General features: G+C 41.2%; 1 protein-coding gene across 8 annotated transcripts in view; it reads right to left on the bottom strand.

Moving 5' to 3' along the window:
- ERBB4 (erb-b2 receptor tyrosine kinase 4) overlaps nucleotides 1-22,426 on the bottom strand; it is a 666,663-nt gene that overhangs the window by 30,200 nt on the left and 614,037 nt on the right. For all 8 annotated transcript variants that reach the window (XM_052792389.1, XM_052792388.1, XM_052792393.1 and 5 more), the window contains 3 exons: nucleotides 6,734-6,889; nucleotides 3,422-3,497; nucleotides 1,347-1,493 (listed from right to left, as the gene is read on the bottom strand). In XM_052792389.1, coding sequence (XP_052648349.1) covers nucleotides 1,347-1,493; nucleotides 3,422-3,497; nucleotides 6,734-6,889 — 379 coding nt within the window. The remainder of the gene's footprint in view (nucleotides 1-1,346; nucleotides 1,494-3,421; nucleotides 3,498-6,733; nucleotides 6,890-22,426) is intronic.

Here is a 22,426-nt window from a genome sequence, read left to right as displayed (position 1 = left end):
TTAATTGAGTAAGGGTGATTCTTTTGTCCTTCACTCTCCAGGAAACATTCATTAGGAACAACAATTCTCAATCCCTGCTAATGCTTTCTGCAAAACAAGCAAGTAGGTAGTATAGGCAGTCACCACCAGCAACTAGTTTATCTCAGTGTCAGCTTTTTCTAATGGAAGATCCTATCAGCAACTTCCCAAGAACATGTTCTCATTTGCTAGGGAGGCTAAACGAAGCAGACCTTATCTCCTTCACGCCGTTTAACTGAAGAAGTGACCAATACAGGAAAAAGCAAAGCTACTATAGCTTATAAAGAACTTCACACAAATATTACAGGACTAAGTCCATACGTCTAGCCGTAACTTTCCATCTTCCAGAATATCCCATCTACTTGGACTTCCTTTTGTCCCCTCAGATTCACCCCATACTCATTAGAAATCCTATCGGATGGAACATTTTTGCACTCAACCAACAGGAACTCCTTGCACTATTCAGACATTTCCATACCTGCATGCACAGTACAACTGTTTTCAGAAGATATGTTATTTACCTCTTTTTTTTTCTCTCTTTTAGTGTTTTTGTGTACAAAGCAAAAGGGAAAGGACTATATAAGATGGATGAGATGTCTGTATGTTAAGCTCACTTAAATTAAGTCAGAAACACCAGAGAGATGTTCCTAATTCTTTTTAAATTAGAAGCATAGCCTTGGAGGATACTGTCACTAGTGTGGGTATCTTGGAGATAAAAGGGTAAGAAGAAACCATGTGCAGATTGTTTTCCTTTTTTGCTAAAGTAAAAATATTCATAAATTATTGTACTGGACTAAGAATGATAAAAAATTACCCTCTCTGTAGCATTTCTTGTATTAATTTAATTTTACTTTTTATTATTACTTCTGCAATCATCATCCTTGTTACTAACAATAAAACATTCATGCTTTCTTTCCTCAGTATTTGGAACCAGCATTTCTCCTCACAACCTTCACTGGCTGGGTATCCATGTACCATAATTATGTTTAATACTATCTTTTTTAACATCAAAATCAATTGTCATGGAAATGACAAGGGTTTACAATAACAATCATACAATTCTGACTTCACAGCAAGAATATGAGATACCATCTGACAGTAATAAGAAGCCGAGCTAACTTAACTCTTCATGGCTAAATTCATATCTTTTGCAATTGCAAAAAACGTGCATACAGTATTTAAATGGAATTTACAGTACCTTGGGAAGCTTTTGTTTTGAAGCAGCCTGCTCTATCACCCAGCACTGTGAGAGACTACAGATGCAAATCTTCAAAAACAGTGTCCTTCTTGCACTGAGCATAGGGATATTAAAAGCTACAATTACTTACACTTCACCATCACCATATAAACATCGATAGTGCAGATTGGAGGTTGGGGCAACCGCTCTCCCTTCTCCAAGAGGTCAGGGATCTCTCGAGTTGGGATTCCATCGTACGGCTTCCCACCAAAGGTCATAAGCTCCCAGATAGTGACTCCTAGACAGAAAAAAAAGAGTGTTAATATTTGAGGTCATACTACTCAGATTCCTTCACAATTTCTTACAGCACAGTATTCTGGCCCAGTTCTGGACTGCAATCTCTTCTTCATTACCACTGCCTGTAAAAACACTGAAGTTTGGTCTGCCATTTAAAAAGCTCAAGAAAATGGTGAAACAGCACTTTGTGTTAATCTTGAAAAGCAACTTCCCTCAGTTTTATTGGTATAAGAAGCAGCATGATAGATCTGAGGCACAAGAGAAAGGTCTAAGACAAATAAATGGTGGTAAAGTAAATGGATGCAATAACAAAAGAACGCATCTCACTCTTTTATCATATCAAAATGGAAAATAAATGGCTGAGGTACTCTATTATTTTAAGGGGAAAAAACGCAGATGTTCCCTAACTTAGAGCATCAATTTCCCACAAAGGTACAGCACTGAGTAACATTATGTCATTGTCTTTGCCTTGTAAGTCATTCACAGCCACTTGTATTATTTTTTTCCTTAAATCACCTTATGGACTTGAGTTATGATAGTGCTATTCTTCAAAACCAAGATTCTCTTTTTGAATAGCCGTAGGATTTGTTTTGGCATCGGAGCTGGAAACAAAGATCACATATCATAGGTAACAGAATTAATCCCCCAACAAAATCTTAAATATTGAAAATGCTGCTCTCACACCAGTTTAACTTTTATTTTTATTGCAAAGGTAATTTTAAACACGCCTCTAGATCAATAACCTTATTTTGCCAGCTGTCACGCTAATGTGAAAGGTGATGAGCAAAATTACCATATGTATAAAACACATATTTATTTCAGCCTCATTCACCTCTTTGTTGATGTTCAAGAACTGTAACTTGCCAATTGTTTTTGGTCTTGTCCTTTCTGATTATAGATATTCTGGGCTTCCTGCATTGAAAATTAATTTCCTAAACAGAGGTGTATTTTTTCCTAAGTGATACGAGGTATACAGAATTTGAGGAGAAAGAGCAGCTTTACATGATTGATTTAACTTTCATATGTTTTCCTCATCTGAATAGTCACAGCAGTGTCTTTTGCTGCTACCCACAGGTAAAAGTGAGTAATGAATAGAATTGTACACATTTTTGTTTCAAAATGATATGGCAACAGGAAATGCAAATAGGAGTCCATAGCCCTAGATACTGCTGAAAAATTCCACTTACAAAGGTCTACATGATTTTATTAGTAATAGCTGTACTAGATAAACAGGCAGGTAGCTCAGCACACGTGGCACAATAGCTCATCTGGATAACAGAATTAACAACAGTAAATGAACATCTCATTTCTCAAATGTGACTTTTTTTTTGGTGTGTGTGGAGTCCACATGAGCTGACCTGTCTAACCAATTCCCAAGTTTTCTGTGAAATTAAATGGATGCTTGTTTTAGTTAGCTTGGAGAGCTTGTCTCTTTCTCTTCTTTCTCTTGCTTTATTTGCTCTGTATTATGACAAATTCCCTTTTATCTGACTGTAGATACAGAAAGTCCCATAAGCCTGAAAATGTTCTTTGACATTCATGGCTTTTAGAGTTAAGATTTTCAAAGGACTGCTGAAAATTATGGCCTGCAGCTGTATTTTTATGAATCTGTGGCTGAGCTGAAAGAGGCCTCCTTCTGTTGTAATAATCAGCCCAGACCTTACGGCACTCGTCCCAGCAGGGACATCACGATATCGTATTTTAGTGAGCAGGGAAGCAACACAGGAGACAAGTAACAATTGCTGTTTAGAGTTACACATTAAAAAAAAAAAAAAAAAAAAGATGACAAGAAAAAGAAAAAAAAAAGGAAAAGCAAAACCCACTGGAATTAACTCCTCTAGGAAAAGACGATGTCTTTAACATGGTAACACAAGTTTGTTTAATGCTCTACAAGAGACAAATTTTTAAACTAATCACATGAAGATTTACCATAGCTCCAAACATCACTCTGGTGGGTAAATTTCCTGTAGTGTATGCACTCCAGAGCCATCCACTTAATTGGCATCTAGGGAAAGACAAAAGAAACGTAACCTTAGAAATGTAATATTAAACCAATACAAATAGGTCCTGTATGTGGACATCAGCTTCCTCCCTGTTTCCTTTTTCAACTGCAAGCTTAAAAAAAAGCAGCACTACCCAGCAGAGGAAATGGTTGTTCCTGCCCTCTAGAATGGGGCTTTGCCTCATAAAACATATGGAGGTGAGAAATACGAACCAGTTATCTGCAGAACTTCTCATACCACCCAAATTTTACTGATTCAGATGTAGTGGAACAACTGACTTTTTCATCATACCTGTGTAAAGACGGGAGCAATGCAAAAACCACATCCAATCCCTCTAAATATGAAGTGCAGCAGAGAAGGTGGAATACAGAGCTCTTTTGCCTCAACAGTTTGCAAAACCAGACACCGCTATCTCAATTGCTCTCTAATGAGGCTAGGTAATAATGCAGTGTCCATAATACTTCACAGTCCACATAATCATCATCAGAGTAAACAGGCAATGGGGAGAATTTACAGTGCTTAATTTCTAACTCCTATTATTCGTTAGGAACTTAGCCTTCCCAGTTCTCTGTATCATTACTGCAGTGAGAAAAGTTGCTCCTGAAAGCAAGTCAAAAGTCCCAAGCTAGCCTTAGACTCTGAATCACCCTTGGGGGGAGCTCATCTCTTCTGGCAGAGAAGGCTGTGCAGGCAAACACAAACCTAGGTTTGGCATAAGGGTTTGCCCTGTCAAGTTTGTGTTAAAATGAGATTCACAGTGTTTCCTATTCCTGAGCTGGACCTGTAAGGCACAGTCTTGCAGTCCATTAATTTCTAATGGACAGACATTAAAAATAGATTTTTACCTGGCATGGACTTGTATGGGTCGCCTTTAATTTGGAACTATGGAATATGTACTGGAATAAACCAGAGAGATACATTACTGCACGCAAAATCTGAACAGATGGTGGGTGTAAAAGCAGAGGATGTGTCTTCAAAACCCTTATGGAAATACCTTCCATGAAGTTGACTAATGAACATAACCTATACAGTTATGGCAAAAATAGCACTCTCTAATAAAGGTTGGCTTAGCACTTGTAAAGACAGTTCATCCTCCTCCACTAAACTCTGCAGAAATGTACCGCTTTCATTCCCATTAAATATGACTGGGTTGTTACAAATTTGAACAATTGCTGAAGTAGCAAAGCTGCGTTGCTCATCATGGGATAACTTGGGTTGGAAGGGATCTCAGGAGGTCTCTAGTCAAACCTCAGGCTCAAAGCAGGTTCGGCTATGTCGTGGTTTCAGCCCAGCCGGTAACAAAGGACCACGCAGCCGCTCGCTCACTCCTCCCGCCCCCCTCCGGTGGGATAGGGAGGAGAATCAGAAAGGAGAAGAGAAAAAAAAAAAAACCCAAAACGGAACCTCAAGGGCTGAGATAAGGACAATTTACTGGGACAACACAAAAGAAAAGAAGTTGCAACAACAACAACGGTACTAAGAAAAGAATATACAAAACGAGTGATGCACAGTGCAGCTGCTCACCGCCCGGAACCCGACGCTCAGCCACTTCCCCCACTGAAAGCTGAGAGAGCACCCCCCAGCCCGCTCCCCATTTATATACTGAGCATGATGTCACATGGTATGGAATAGCTCCTTGGCTAGTTCAGGTCAGCTGTCCCGGCTGTGCCCCCCCGACCTCCCAGGTTCCTGTAAAAATTAACTCTATCCCAGCTGAACCCGGGACAGGCTATAAGATCAGACCAAGTTACGCAGGGCTTTATCCAGTCTGGGCTTGAAAATCTCCAAGGATGGAAACCGCACCACCTCCCTGGGCAACCTGATCAACCGCTTGATTGACCTCATGGTGGAAAAGTTTTTCCTTTTATCCAGTCTGAATCTGTCTTAGCATGCTCTCAATACAACTTTAAGCTGCAAATGTCTTCTGGATTTCACAGGATGCTTCTCTGGAACTGGAAAGTGACACATCTGATGTGTAAATCCTGCTCCAGAACTCCCAGCGGTGTGACTGGCCTCACAAGTCCAAGACACCACCTAACAGCTGCCAGGGAACAGCTGGTTTGCAAGGACCAGCTCATTTTGCATCATTCACTGGCTGATGGAGGGACGAGGCAGAGGGGTTACTGAAGAGGGGATTAGAGAACTGAAGGAATCAGGGAAAACTGCCAAAACTCCACCTTCCCTGCCAGGAGGTCTCTTTACTGGGGAAATGGGAAAGCACTGGTGACTCCTTTCAAGCTCTTCACCTTATTGACTGAAATGCCTATACCAAGGGCAGCAGCCACACAAATAAGGCAGCAGCCCATCCAGGAGAGAAGCACATACTGGTAACAGCTGTTTGTCCCAGACAAGGGCATAAGTGAGCACAGAAAAACACAGACAGCATGTAGACAGGAAGCAAACTGAACATTCAGGAAAAGGAATGACAGGAGAGGCAGAATCCCTTGGGATTTTGTGACAGGTTGAAATGTGGAATTTCAGGATGTTTAGGGAGCAGCCAGCAGCAGTAGGTACTTATAGCCTTTATTTACTTACAGCCTTCTGAATTTTATAATGTATTTATCTGAAGGCATTAGAAATGAGGTGAGGCACTATATGGATGTTGTGCAGTATGCTGAGAAGTTATATGGGAAAATGCCTGGTTTCAAAATTATCCTCAAGCTAGCTTTTTAGTGGCCTGGCATTCAGCACGGTATTGGAGACATGGATGCAAGAAATAGCATACGCAGGCTCTTCCAATGTGATAGAAGAGGTGGCTCTTTGTTGAGCATATGTAAACTTTCATATGCTACAAATACAAACATGTTCTCTGGCCTTCCTTTTTGTTTTCTGGAAGATTACTTGTCTGGGAAAATGGGACTGCAAGTTATTGAGGTCCATATGACCAAAGAAAGGAGTTGGCAGGCATGCCCTAGAACATCTGTCACCCACTGAACTGACTTCAGAAGTCTTCAAAACAAGACACAAAATGGAGCATCTGAACAAAACCTAATTCTGAGTGTGAAAACTGTTCAGACAATTATATTTCGCCACCTGGAGAAGCTCACTGAGCAAAAAATGAGTGGCTTTTATGTGTGCTGTCACAACACAGTTCTTCTAGAAGACAGGGCTTTGCTAAGTCACTGGCAGGCTTTCTTACACAGATAATAGTCCCATAGGAATACACTGCCCTAACAAGTAACTTCAGGAGGTTTGTCACAGTGTGATATATTTACTTCTAGACATGTTCAGTACTCACCTTCCCTCCATCAGCATTATACTCCTTTTCATCCCCTTCCAAAAGCCTGGCCAAGCCGAAGTCAGTGATCTTCACATGGTTTGGTGATTTCACCAAGACATTACGGGCTGCTAAGTCCCGGTGGACAAGTCTCCTCTCTTCCAGGTACATCATGCCCTGAAGGACAAAGAACAGTAAAATAATCTTAATGAGGCTTACACGATTTTTTAGAACTACTTTTCACTGGTGACATGTAAAATTTCTGGTTCCCTTATTAGTATTCATACTAAGAAAATGGCCTAGAGGACAGAAATTCAACACTGCCCTTGCTGTGAGCAGGAGGTGGGATTAGATGACCTTAGGTTCCTTCCAAAGCGAATGATTCTGTAAGATTCTGTGATAACTGCCAAAGGAAAAAAAATCAACAAAACCCCACATAGATATCTCCTTTGCTCGTGCAAGTTTAAAATCTGGAAATGTAAGACAAAGAAAAGAAATATTACGGCCCTTATTTTTCAGACAGGAAATCTGAAGACTGTAAAAAAATATTCAACTTAGCCAGACCCCCACAGAAGTTAGGCCAGACTGGGAAACAATCCCAGCTCTTCTATGTTCCAGGCAAGTGTCTTCAATTCAAGATGAAGCTTCTTATTCATCTCCAAATGCTTTTAAAGTTGGACACGAATTTTCACTACCCTCAGTGGATTAGAAGGAAAACAATTCTTTATTCCAAGTGCTGCAACCCACTTGCCTTTTCACTCCCTTAAAATTTTGCATGTAGTATTATAATAAGACACTAGATCAATGGCCATTTTTTTTATGAGCATATATATTCCGTTAGAGGTACTTTTGTTAACAAGCACATCCAGCTGCCTTTAAATATAAGGTAACATATACTCCAGCTGCCTGGCCTTAACCTTATTCTTACTCTGATAAGAGACTAACCATCCACCATCAGTACGAAAGTTTACATGATGCTTTGTGACACTGAGATGAACACCAAAGCTTGGTCTTATTAATTATATGACACACAAAGGATAGTCAGGCAGGGTTACAAGCCTATAATTTAATTAAAAGGCATTTATGACATTAACCATCATTATAAGAACCTACAGATGAAATTACACACTTGATAATTACCCTTAAGGTATCTCTTAATATATTAGCTCTGTATAATATATATGGTAATTTTTAAAAAGTCATTGCTGAATACCGAAGAGATCATATTATCCCATAATACAGATGATAATTCAGAGTCACAGGTAGTGATTAAAATAACCAGGTTACTCAGTGTCATGGGCCAGATTTTATTCCCTTTTACAGTGTGCTAAGTTCACACGAACCTATCCCCATACATACAAGGAGGACAATGCGTATGAGTAAGCCACAACTCATGGTCACTGGGCCAGAATGTAGCTCTTTCTTGACAGAAAGTGGATGTCTGTACAAAAAAGCATCCAGTGGAGCTCTGAACTGCTGTGGCTTTTAGGTGAAAAATTTCAGTGCAAACACCACTAAAAGGTTTGAAAATATGTGAGAGAACATTTGGCATAAACACTATTTCATTTTTAATGTGGTAGGCTTTGCTGCAGTCAACATGAAGGTGGTTTGAAAGGGGACACAGGGACTCTTTGGCATAAAGCAAATGGAATTATTTTTTAAAAGCACTGCTCGTTGAAGCAAACACACCCTCCTGCCAATTGCAAATCAATACTTTTGGCTGTTGAACATCAGAACTTTAAGTCTTTGAAAGCATAAAGTTTTTTTGACATCAAATTAAAACCTGTAGAAAAAGGACAAATAAATCTCATAGGTCAAACAATTGGGAGTCACACAACAAACACACCATAAAACCAGAGGCACCATCATGACTTAGCACAAGAATTACCTCCTGAAGAAATCTAACCAGAAAAAGACAATACAGTCAATAGCAATGACACTGCGTAATGGAGGAAAAGCAACCACAAAAGTGGCCCTGTAAAATTCAGGCAGATGGGGAATTCATAAAATCCTGTTTCACATCTCTAACACTGAACAGTAACCACAAAGGGCTTCAAGGCACTGTCAAAATCGCTCATAACAAGTACTCTGGGAAGTAGGTGGACTACAGCAACCTCCCAGTCTCATGTCCCTTCTCTTCACCTGGGGGTCTTGCAGCCAAGTCTGCTGAGATGTCTGCAGGTAGGTGTCAACCAACCTGTCTGGACGTGCCTCAGAAAGCCACTCAGAGAGCACCATGCCCGTGCTGTGTTGGGCTGAACAGTGCGTGCAGGCGGGCAGGGCTCTGCATGCTTTGCGGAGCAGCCTCTGGCCCACAATCACACGTCCAGCTTTGCTGCTCTTACAGACAGTGAATCTAATCTTAAGGGTGGCTTCAGGGTGCCCTTAAATATACCACATAGTCATTCCTCACACATCTAAAATTATACTGGTTCTTTGCAGTTCCTGACAGTGCTGCCCTTGAAGCCAGGATTGCAGTCATGTGCAAACAGACAGGCGTCCTTGTACTTCCTCCAAACACTTCTCTCCCGCAGCTCACAATCTCTTCCTCCACCTTCCACAGGATTAAGCACCTCTCTTAAGTCTTGCATCTTTCACTGCAAAGGAGCTCCTCCACGCAGAAAGTTTCAAGGTGCTGCTTACAATTCCTTTCTACTTAGTTTAGGAAATATCTCAAATTTTTAGAATGAACAGAAATACTTCTAAAACATCATAGATTTGAGATAACTTCCAATATCCTTATTTGGTCAAAATTCTCAATACCTCAGAATAAGGGGGCGGGGGGGGGGGGGGGGAGAAAGGTCCAAACCTTCAAACAGATCTTTGTGGGCAGAATCTGATGAGGACACAAGAACCTGGAGAATTTGATGAAAGAATTCTTGGTATCAGAATACATTAGGCCTGAATAAAATTGTCATTTTAAATAGATTCATTTGCACCTATCAGCACTGAAATGATATGAAGATGTTGCAGATTTCTTTTGGCATAAATGAGGAAATAGAATTTCTGTCTTGTTAAAACCAAAATAGATGACCTGGACCAAGGCTTTAGCCTCCTGTCTTTAGCTAATAATGGCAGGAATGCATGGTAAGGTGTCCAGAAACATCCTTCATTGAAAGAGTTAAACAATCAAACCCTTAACCATGCCTCCTTGGTCTTATTCTACCTTCTCTACATATTTAACTTCCAAGCATTTTTTAAACGTGTAGGCTAACACTTTAGGATGTTTGACTGTTCATTCTACTCATTCATTTCCATTTATTTCAATCTTGTGCTATTAGTTAATATCATCTTAGTAAGATTATATTTTATTCAACCTAAATTCATACTCTCTTATGAACTAGAAAGATGTGTAATCACCAACCTGAATACTGCTCCTAACCAATACCACACCTGGTTTTCTTTTCTATCCAGAAAAAGGGCAGAAATAGCTGTCTTGAACTTACAGTTTACTTACGATCATTGAACTTACAGTTTACTTCAGCTCTGTCAAACAAGCTTCTCATGGCTTTTCCCCCCTGTGTTATCTGCAAAGCTAAAAACAACCCATGTACGGTTGACAGCTACAAAATCCTCTGCAGGTCCATGACCTGCAGAAATGTAAATCCTCTTAGGATACCCAGTGTAAACATGTTCAATTTTCCTGATACCCTATCAACAAGTTTTAAAGGTGGATGGTGGAAGTATAAGAGAAAAGGTGTATATATGTATATATTTTCAATAAATGAGATTATACAAGCAGAATGAAAACAGTCTAAAAATGGGAATCCTACAGTATTCACTACAGCAATACTATCTAAACATATACTATGCCAAGAATCATCATTTGAAGGCATTTTTGAACCTGGCAGGGTAAGTGCTTTATATGCATCTCTAATCTTTTTACATGATACAGAAGTACGATAACAAAAAAATACTCTCTGCATTACACAGCTGGTGCCATCACCACCCAACAAGCCCATGATCAAATACCAAGAGGACATTTTATGAGAGTTGCAAGACAAAACTACAAGTGACCCTAGACCCTGACAATGGAAAAAGATCTGTTTGTAAAAACGACACTTTAAAGCCTGATCCAAAAGACACTATGCTGTGCCATTTGCGGTGTGATCTGTGAGGCTGGGGAAATGAAGTGCCCTTCAGGACTTGTGCAAACGAGAGCTATGCAGATCCCATATAATTATCAAAGTATAAAATGTCCAGTCCAGTTAATAAGAAACCCCATACTTTAGTATACATATTAGAACATCCACAATAGGGTGGGACTTTTATGCTGAAATCACTGAGAGGAAAAAGTTCAACATCAAGCCATTAAGGATCAGTTGTCTCATTATCTCTGAGCCCAGATTCATCTCTCACAAACACAAGAATCAGCCATGACCTACCAATCACTGATACTTCCTCATCACAGTCACGACAGAGTTTTCCTCACAGAGAATGCCACTAGAAATGCAATTACTGCTGGGATCCCTTAATATAAAACCACTCTCTCAATCGGCACCTAATGCTATTAAGAAGTCAGACAGCCACTGCAAACAGCTATAACACCGATAAGTTGAGGAATTCCCTTTGGAACTTCAGGATGAGCGAGGAATAGCCTTTTATCTTTCACAACTGCGCCCCTTATCCTCACCCAGTACCAGCGTGACATATGAAGACAAACCTGTGCTATATGGATATTTACTTAGACGTACACAGCAGTAAAACCACCTGTAGTCTAGATCCCTTCTACCTGTGTGATTATGCAACTGTGAAAATGTAAATTCTACTTTCAGAAGCAGACACAAACACCCTTTCCAGGACTTCGATTAGTGTTAAAGGTCTTTTATCCTTGCCCACACAATTACTAACCTGACCTGCCCATGTGTTTATACATTGCACACAAGGCTTGCAACAGCACCAGGGAAACTAATAGCAATGCTGAGGGGTAGAATAGCCTTGTAATAAGCCAAGATGGCTTTGTTCAAAGAAGGGAAGTGGACAGGAAAGATGCAAATGGCCACTAGGAGCTTAACACCAATAAGAATATCCTGCCTGTCACTTTTCAGCCATGATAGTTTTCTGTGTAATAACTAGGGGAAAAAAACCCAGCAGTTTTATTAGCTGAAGTGAATCCTGCTCTCTACCCATCAGTTTACTCTCAGAGTTGGCTAGAAATAACAGAGAACAAAAATCATCTTGTTGAATAGACTAAAAGTTAGTCATTAAGAGCTATAAAAGAAGAAAGTCTTTCCCAGTTTTATTATGGAGTGTTTGTGAAGTCTCTGGCATTGTGGATAGACAGATTTGGTATGGTCATTTCAGGTACACTCATGCTCTTTTCACAAGAAAAATGACAGACCTGAAAATGAAGTAACATGCTGGCAACAAACTGAAGTGGGACAGTGGAAAGGAGACTTTGTGTCAAAAAATCCACGGGAGGACAGAAGACAATGAGATGGGACAGCTTTCTGATCTTTCCAAGTGCTGAACTGCACTAGAAAGTATCAAATTAGGTTCATAAAGTATTAGGACTTCTCGTGCTGCAGACATCTACAGAGGAGTATCATCAAAGGCGGGCTGGTGGTGGAATAAAAGAATAAAGGGATTTTTTAAAAAAACAAAACGACGTTTTTCTGCAAAGTTATGGGTTTGTCTCCTAAGATCTCCTGCCTTTAAGACATGGTTATAATTTGCTGTTTTCTTACTTTACTACCAGTGTTACTTTCTGCTGCTGTCATTTGTCTCCCAGTTCCTGAGGGTAGTTTTTGAGCACAGCCTCCATTTGTAGAGCTCAGAGTGTAAGAGTTGCAAGCATAGACTGTTTCAGATGCTGTTATTTGATTTCCTTTACTTTTCTGGACTTTTCAGAGTTCCACCTGCCCACGAGGATGCTTCTGGATTTGTTTCAAAGGTGGCAGCTGCCATTCAGGGAATGTCCAACTCTTTGAATTCCATGAGCCTTGTCTGAAAGCTCTTTCCATTAGGTGCCTGTACCTCATTTCCAGAAAAAAGGTATTCATTACTCAGGACAGAATTTAAGCAGGTACGTAAGTCATTAAATGCAAAGTCCCTTTGGGTTAATTACCAGAGATGAACTGAAGTGTGCTGAATCACTAACGAAAGTTTAAGTATATACATATGTCTTTGCATGATGCAAGACATCATTTTGCAAGACAATTCAAATAAAAAAAATAAAGACTGTCACCTGCCCCAAAACTTCAGCAATACCAGCAGATGTACTATAAACACTTTTTTTTCAGTGTGACTTTTTGCTGTTTTCTATAATAAAAGTTATTATCTCCCTAAATAGAGGGAATGTTGATCTTATCCATCCAGAAATTAAGAGCAGCCTGCCTTTCTTCGATAATAACTTCCACCCACCAAAGCCAGCACGTATGGCAGATTCATCAAACAGGTATGTGAAGGAAGAAAATTTCAAGTCCAACTCAAATCTCACGGACATTAATTTCCAGCCTTGGAGACTGCCCTCTTTTCATCCTAATAACTTGAGGCTAGCTTAATAACAGGAATCACTACCAAAAGCTTGAAATGATCATCTTTTCCCCCGCTTACCACATGGAAAAAGTGTAATTTTACCTGGGGCTAAATATGCTTTCAAGGAAAACACGGTGCCCTTTGTTGTCAGGAGCAACCAGAATCATCTAAGTAGCTGTTACTCCAGAGATAACTGTGGGAGAGAAAAACTGCCACTGCTTTCAAATACACTGACTCAGCTGCTGCAGAGGTGTGATTTGTTACGTAGGTCTGCTTGGGAGCTGGGACTGGAGGTCATCCTCACAGCCACGGGAAAGCAAAGGATGCTAACTATTTCGGTCCAAAGCTGCCAGACTGAGCTGGGAACTCACACCTTGTGCTATGCACACCTCCACCAGGTTAGCTGCCAAGGATTTCTGAAAATGTCTGGAGTTCTGCTGACTCTGGTAAAGCTGCCAAGGGAGGCTCATTCCTGCATCATGGGCTGTGGTATAACCCCAAATATTTAGGAGTTCAATTACTTCCCATTTATATGGGGTAAGTTAATACCTCTCTTTGGTAAAGGGTGGGCAAAAGAAACTTATGTGATAGCAATATATTTCTTCCCATCTCCTGTTCCCTTGACTAAGCTCTCTCTCTCTCTCTCATGGTTTCTCTTCTCTAAAGTCTACTCAAGTTTGAAGCAATGTGCTATTGACATGTAACAAGCTGTATCTTGGGGTAAAAGTGCTTTTATCTCAAGCTGCTTGTCTTTAGATGCAGCCTTAGGGTACAAAGCTGATATAACTAGCTGGATTTTCCTACAGCCGCTTTAGACCTGTCTACCTGACCAGGACCAGACAACTGAAACTTTGCTAGACCTGCACTGGTCTAGCTGGTGTGACATGAGCTGCGTGGATGCTGTGTATTCATGCCTGCTAATATATCCCTTTTCTCACAGTCCTGCTGTGACATTGCTGAACGGTTTCAGAGTAAACAGTTCAGAGTACACAGCAGCAAGCCCAAGGCTATCTGTATGTGACTTAAGGGGCAGGATCCCAGTGCAGTTGGATTATTACCCCTATGGAAAGGTACCGGTGCAAATACAACTCCTGCACAGGTAACTCAAGCTACTTCTGCCGTGAAAAGAGTTAGCAGTGATGTTTTGCACACAGGTTAGTCTTACATGTCTCCACTTGTGGATCCCCCAGAAGTACAAATTCTGTCTGCTCACACATGGGAGTGTGATCGTGCATTGGCTGACTCAGCTGAAGCACAAAATCCAGATGACCTGGCTTCATACCAACCACAGGAGGACACACGCTACCTGTGGCAGTATAAAAATGCCAGTTATCCATCAAAAGAACAAGTCTGGGAAAAAGAAATCTACACCAGATCTTTGCTCTGCATCACGTGGCTGCTGTAGTATATTTGTTCCAGTAATAGGAGTCCTAAAGCCTGATTTACTATCTTGCTGAGCTATGGCCTAAGACACAAAATAAAAAAGACACTAAAGCATAACAGGTCAAAACAAAGCCAGGAAGCAAAAGGAAAGGGAAAGAGGCTATGAGACTAAAGTTTAGATGAGAATTACAGGAAAAATGCAGGCTACTCCAAAATGACAGGTGATTCATAAAGGGAGAAAGAGCAGAAAGAAATGAGAGAAGCAAGTTCATAAGCTTATGACATTTCACGACTTAATTGACTGGACCGAGCAGACATTTTGATGGGCCCAGACCCACTACAATCCTAAATTAACATCTCAGGAGTGTCTTCTCGCCCTTTCAAAGCACAGATAAATGGGCCATCGCTGAACTGACTGGTTCATGATGCTGAGGTTGTGGGGTCCTTAAAATGAAGCTATCTATCCTGGGTGGGTGTTGAAGTTCCTCAGGCATCACCAGAAGGGGAGTTTGTTCCACTGTCATCATCAAACATGTCCTTTGTCTGAACTCCTGTGAAAAGTATGAGTTGTGTCCCTGGCTCCCTCAAATTATGCAGATATCTAGATTAGGTGGTGCTGAACATAACGAGTCTGTGAAGCACATGTTCTTCTGATGAAAGATGTTACATAAATATATTAAGTAGCATAAGCAATGAGATGCAAACCAGGTATTTCAATACTGCCCATGCTGCATGTGCCTCCAAGTTCTGGTCCCACCTACGGTCACATCTGTGCAGCTGCTACATGGGCTGTTTAGGATGGGAGAAAAAAAAGTTCATTCCTATGCATGACATTCCCGAGGGAGAAAGCTGTGGAGTTGTATCTAATCTCCCTTTTGCAATTAACTCAAGACTATTGCCACAGTGCTTCCTTAAGACAGCTGGGTGCAAGGTGCTCTCCTATGCCAGCTTTAGTGCCTTCAATGAGCAAACTGGCTCATATTGGCTGTGTTACTACTTCACGTGGGCCAGGTGTCCCAGCCTCCTGGGCTGTGTGGACACAGACTACATCAGTCTCCTGCAGTACCTTCTCCCTATTCCCAAAGTACTCAAAAGGACAGGGATATTCTCCTGTAATCTATGAAGAAAATCACAGCTCATCTTATGGTATTGCAGCCCAAAGAGGCGAGAGAAACTGTAGCTTGTACCTGTGCTTATAATAAACATATAACCAGTAAGGACACAGTAACCTGGATACAGCTTTGCAGCTCCTCTCATACCCTTACTAGGCCAACATAGATGCGATGCACAAATATACATTGCAGCAGAGACGCACCAAGAGAGTTTCTGACCCTCCAATTACTGAACAGGACCAACAGCTGTAATAGGAAAAACTTAATAAAGTCAGGGACTCGTGGGTAAAGGGTCACCCCCAAGACTTTGATAAAGTACTTAGCATCTGATCCCTCCCTGCTAGCTCTGCAGTATCTGCTTCTCACAAGGGCTTCTGAAGGTGAGCACACAAACCAGACAGGTGTTTTCAAGAGACTGTCCTTTGGGTGCATTGCCCCATGCAGTAAGAGAAAAAAGCAAGGAAGAAATCTACTGATGGTCCTTGTGTAAGACTACGACTGACTGTTCAGATGCAGATTTCTGTTCCACTGCAGGGACGCCCTTCCCCAGATGTACCACAGGGCCTGTGAGTCAGAATTTAACGCTTGCTGTGTCTGCTAATGCTAACACAACTCACCTTTGTCCAAGAAGCACAGAAGTACTTAGCACTGTTTTGGCTGCAACTGCAGCTACATGTTGTCAACACCTTTTTCTGTAAAAGAAGCCTTTAAATAAGAACTAACTGCCTAAATAAGAAACTTATTACTGCAAAACTCTCCTTGCTGGGCAATAAACACTTACTGCAAAGTAACTACAGTTAAGAGGCTGGCAGGAACACAGTCCTTACGAGAAAGACTGTGAATTACTGTTTCAAAAGCGAATCCTAGTAACCTGTGCTACACATGCCAGCAGGAAGAATGTACCTATCCTCTGATTTGAGGAGTACTCAGAGACATCAGGTTTCAGCTCCCAGTGGATCACATACTCCTGGAAAGCCTTTGATGCTTTTCAAAGTGGCAACCAAAGAGAGAGGTATCAGTGCATTAACAATCTGAAAGGGCTTTTTGAATGCTTTTCTTCTCTCAGATTAATTGCTACAGTTAGACTAGCTCCAGCTCCTTCCTCTGAAGAGGCAGGCAGCCTAAATGTGTCCTATAAAGGATCTCCCAGTGCAACTTGAACAGTGGAGCTGTGACCAGTGCTTTCTTAACACTCTGTAGTTATAAACTGTCCATGAGGGAGAGAACTTGGCTTTCTTAAAACAAAGCCTGCAGAGAAGCCTGCGCTCGGAGGACCAGCAGCATACTAAACAACAGGCTACCTTTCCCCCACCCCAGCCACTGACCTCTTGCCAATACAATTACAATCGGGAGAGTATATTGTGTAGTGCATTCACTCTCTCCAAGAAAGTGTATTTAAAATGGATTACTTCTGCTCCTTAGGCAGGCGATCAATAGAGATGTGGACTGCAACAAGTACAGAGCTGTCTGTGGGCTGCAGCACTTATCCTCTGTGTCTCTTCAGAAATTAATTAAAAATCAATGAAGTGTGCAGACTATTAATAAGGAACCTCCAGATTAACAGATACAAGCACAGCCTTCCCCCAGGTTCAGAACAAATGCAACCACAGTGCAAGCACATTAGAAATTCTCCAGCGCTTCAAACAATACCGTAAGAACTGTGACCTTTCATGGCTATGCCCTGCATCTGACTGAACTGCAATATTCTCAACTTTATGCACCCTTAATAAAGTATATGCTATTTGTTTCAAGGTGGTTAAACAGGAGGACTTGGGGTAAGCATTTAGAGGCTTCAGAGTTACTGTGCTGGCTTTCTAGAAAATGGTCTTACGACAAAGCAAAATCACCAGCATGAAGATCGGATCCAGCAAACATCTATCAGAGGGATAAGTGCACTTTGTAATCCTAGAGGTCACTCTCGCGACTCAGCAATAACTGATGAATTCAGTTATCTGACTTCTCCAACAACCTGAAGACTATGCTTTGCAACCTGCTAAATGCTTAATTACTGTGGAAGATTGAATTTGCCTGGGTTTAGAAGCAGCTGGGCAGGGGCTGGAGAAAGGCATTTTTGTTGCTGGTTTCTGTCAGTCAGGACCCCCATCTCTACTACCCCTCCACAGCCCACATTCTATGTTAATAAATATAGTAATATGACAAATAAAGATTTAATAAACAAAGCTGTGTTTTAGAAGGAGAAAGATGAAATGACTTGCCCAAGATCATTGGTGTTGGGGCAGAGCCAGGGACTGCTCCTAGGTCTCAGGAATCCCCGGTCCAATACAACACCTATCTACCCTTAGTTACAAACCCACCTTTTTCGTACAGCTTTCTTGGGAAATGAGTACTGACCCAGTAGCAGATAATAGTTTTCCACTGGAAGTGCACTGATAAACTGACATGTCATGCCTCATGTTGCAGGTTATGATAATAAAGTATGTGACAAAACAGGTCTTTCCTGTACTCTGTGTACTTGGCTGGTTCAGATGAGACAATGTTTTTGGACAGCTGAACTTCTTATTCTCCCCTTCTCTTGGGCAGTGTCCACTGAGCATACAGGGAACACTGTGGTGGCTACTATCTTGTGTGTTCAGATGAAAATCCTACAAGAAGAGCACACAGAAGCTCCCTGCTTTGCAAAAGGCAAATATGTATATAATTCCACTGATCCCCCTGAAACACTTGAGAGGGGAAGTGTTTGACCTCAAGAAGCATGTTTCATAGGGCACTTTTGGTCCAATTAAAAGCTTTTAACATTATCCTGTGTTCTCATTAGATTAAGCATGGATGACTTTTTTTTTTCCCTCAGCAGACAGCATGATCGGGGCTGAATTTCTGAGGTAGGTGCCTTTACTTGAAAGATGCCCCTGAAGCACACACAGCTTCAGGGCTCTGTATGACCACTTTTAAAATCACCATTTCAGTGTAAATAGGAATACAACAGGACAATGGAAGCACCGCTTCTCCTAGAAACCACCACTTTCAAAAGCTATTCCACTGCAAGGGCCACCGGGCTCTGCAGGAGAAAAGTGGAACAAGGGCATATTTACCCTCTCCCACTCCTGTTTTCTTCTCATGTGAGCAGAGCGAGCAGGCGGTCTGTATGATGGCTTCTGCTTAGGACTGCAATATTGTTGTACAAAAGAAAATGTTCTGAATTTATTCTACATGCTTTTGATACTCTGATTCAAGAGAGTTCTTGAATAAATTAAAGCTTTGAACCTCCAAACTCTGTTGCCACTAGGTTTCTGAGCACTTCTTAAAACCCCACATCATAGGTAACCATAGTTACCTATTTCATACTTATTTTTTTTTCCCTTTTCTAATTGAGAAGCTTATGACAGCTGACAGAACAGGAGAGGCCAGCCACATAAACCGATTGTGCTAGCCTGATAATGGCTGGAGAAACCTGCTAAATAATCCATTAACCTTATTCAATAAATCCAGATGAATTCTAGAATGGGGTGGGTGGAAGACAGAAATGTGGTTTCAAGAGACACATATTTCCTCCCAGCTAAAACGTCACATTATTATTAACAGTTCAGAGCATCACTGTGTTGACAGTGAGAGCCCACAGAGCATGAGTCAAACTGCCACCGTGCTCCGCTAGTTACGTGCATTCAGACTGAATAGCCTTTAGTGCATGTGTGGGGGTTAATCATTAAATACAGCCTGTCACTTTTCTTTTCACTTCATGATGCTGAGGAGGATGTTTATAACACAGATAATTTATCCAAGAATATATGAAAGGTCCATATGCTTCTTGAGCGTATGGAAACAACAGCCAGTGAGTTTGCACTGGCAAAGTAAGGGACAGCTGAGCACTGCCCACTGCACTGGGGTGCACGATCTGTCCCCTTCCCTGCTCCTCTGTACCTCAGCTCAGCCCTATCTAGACAGTAATACCGACTCCATGGAGATGTGAGGATAACCCATCCACGTCAGGTTTAGACAAGCCCTCACGTTACTTTGTTACAGGTTACTCACACAAAATAAAGTATAATTCTACCCTTTAGGTATATGGACTCAGATAATTACAGAGCACTGCCTGCAGTAATATTTTGTGCTAAGCATTGGTTCACTCGTCCTGCAAAGTGGTTCTACAATTTTACTGTGGGACCACAATCCTACACAGAGGAGAAACTACTTCTCAAGTTGTAAATGCCTAAAAAGAAACCTTCATTATGTCCTCAAAATCAAATCGATTCTTCTTTTTGCCTAGATCTCAGAAATATCTAAATGTGGTTTGGCTCAAGCTTTCAAAAGCCATTAACTTTTAAGGTGAATCCCAGCACTGGAGGTTTCAGTTCCCAAATCTGAGAAACTTCTCAGTGAGTGAGAACTGGCTCTTTTAATTGATCTCTCTACACTTCCCAGCTACAGCAAATACTTCAGTTACAGCTACATTTTTGTCAAGCTGTCTCCGGAGCCATGGATGCCATGATTTATTCGAAAAGAAAGAAAAAGACTCATGACTTTGACATCTCAAGATTTGAGCATGTGGGTGGGTGAATACACTGGAAATTTTGAGAGCTGCTGAGCTGAAACAGGTGACCTGAGTAGAACAAAGAGGAATTGGGGCAGGTATATTTCCACTGATAGTAACATTTTAAGGTCTTAAAACTCAATTCCTGAGTCACTAAACTTAAAGGGAGTTTTTCAATTAATTACAAGTGAGACAGGGTCAAACCTTGGGTCAGTGCTGCTACCACTGCACAGCACCCAGCTGGAACCTGCAAAGTGGGTTGAAATGGTTTTTAACCATTGGCAAAGTAACTCAACGGGGAAGCAGAGGAAACCTAACACCCTTGGGCTCCTCTAAAATCCCGAGTCTTCTTTGAGAAGACTCACACTTGACCTTTCTCCCCAGCTATGAACCCATGCCTTTTTGCCTCTCACTCTAAACCACAGCCATGAATTTTTCTATGATTTACAATGACAAACTGCTAGCCCTGGCTATGGAATATGCGTGGGGCATTGCCTGGAGTAGCTGAAGGCCTTTTAGTAGGAATCAAATTCTTCCTCTAACCTGTGACCAAGACCTTATGGGGACTGGCTGCTAACACCCGGCCTAAGAAATTGTCCCCATTCTTCCTCTGGTTCTGCGGCAGCATTTCCATGCTCAGACTATTGTTCCAGGACTGCTGATCTGCCACATAGCCACAATTGTTATTGCCAAATTACCATACAGATACATGAATCTTCTTTTTCTTAGTATTGAAATGAGAAGATTCATAAAGGAAGGGTCTGCTAATAGTAAAATCATTGCAGCGAGTAGAAAAGTCACCTGTTGATTTTGGTTCATTTGGATCAGACCAAACATAAGAGAAATCTCCAAGCGCAGTTTCCATATGTCTCTTGGATGGAATTTTTCAGCCATGCCTCCATTTCTTGGCTGCTTCATTCACAGTTACCTTCCTCTCTCTTTTAAACTGCCTAGATATTTCAAAGGCTCAGCTGTAGAAACTCACCATTTCCCTAAGGACCCAATCATGCTGGGTTTTTTTCTACTCTTCAATTAAAACTAACTGGCACCAGGCTTAAAATGTTTCTGTATCTTGACTGAAACACATCGATTAAAACATAGGCAAAGGCACAACATGACCCCCAAACAGAAATACCTTTAAAAAGGTCTTTACTGTAAGGGTTCTTTATGAGCATGGCAAGGAGAATCAAGCTGACACTGAGAAAAGCATAAAAAATCAGGTCAATAAATGCTGCACAGTCACCAGGTGGTATGGACTGTAATGGAAAGAACTTCTCTTCTAGAGGCACTGATATAACTGAGGATGCCTGGGATCACATATGGGTACCTATCAACTGGCTTCTTGCCCAGAAGACTATTACTAGAACATAACACACTCATACATAATTCTGGCTCTGTCTCTCCAGAAAACTCGCACCACTATGAAAATTACTTTTAGCACATTAGCACACATAGCACAGATCATATGTGCACCTCCCATCCCAGATTCTAGAAGTACTAGAATTCATTTATAAATTTCCAGCCAAGCACAGGCACAATGAAAGGTACCAACAGCTTCTCAAAATCTATACTGCATCTGCTAAGGGTCACGTCAATGGGTTGGGATCGGATGCAGTGCCTGCAATTCCTTCTATCGCAAGAGCTCGGAAATGACCATTCTCTGTTTTCATTTGAATTTATATTTGGTTTGGGGTTTTTTTTTGCCATTTAATGTATTTTAAACTTGGCTCCCTAAGAAATCAGGCTGGTGCAGTCATGATGTTTGCATATTTATCTTTCTATCTGTCCTTCTCCAGTACTTTTTGATGTTTTTGATTGTTTTCAGCCTGATTTGGCACTACACTTGTCTCAAAAGTTTTACATTCTTTTGAGTTTCCTGAAAGCAGGTAGGCAAGGAGAGGAGAAAGACTGTAATAGTTTTCCTGCTATTGTGATTGCAGTCTTCCTTGGGCACTAGAGACTCCACATAAGAGAGAGATGTTATTGAGGATACTTTAACTAGCACGAGGAACATATTAAATTCCAGATAACCTAATCACTAGACATAAATCATAGGCAACCATCTCTCAGCAGCTCTACTGCTCATAAAACTGCTTTTCTAAAGAGCTCCAGGGGGCCTCATTGATCACAAATTCCATGAAGTTCTACTGAAGGAAAAAATGCAGCCCTATTTACATACACATATCCAGACTAAAACTAGGGCTTGGTGCACCTAATGTGGGGATCTTCAGACCAGCACACAACTACCCATGGGAT

Source organism: Harpia harpyja, chromosome 7, assembly GCF_026419915.1.
Source record: "Harpia harpyja isolate bHarHar1 chromosome 7, bHarHar1 primary haplotype, whole genome shotgun sequence".
Classification (NCBI taxonomy): Eukaryota; Metazoa; Chordata; class Aves; order Accipitriformes; family Accipitridae; genus Harpia; species Harpia harpyja.
This window is presented reverse-complemented; position numbering and strand designations above follow the sequence as displayed.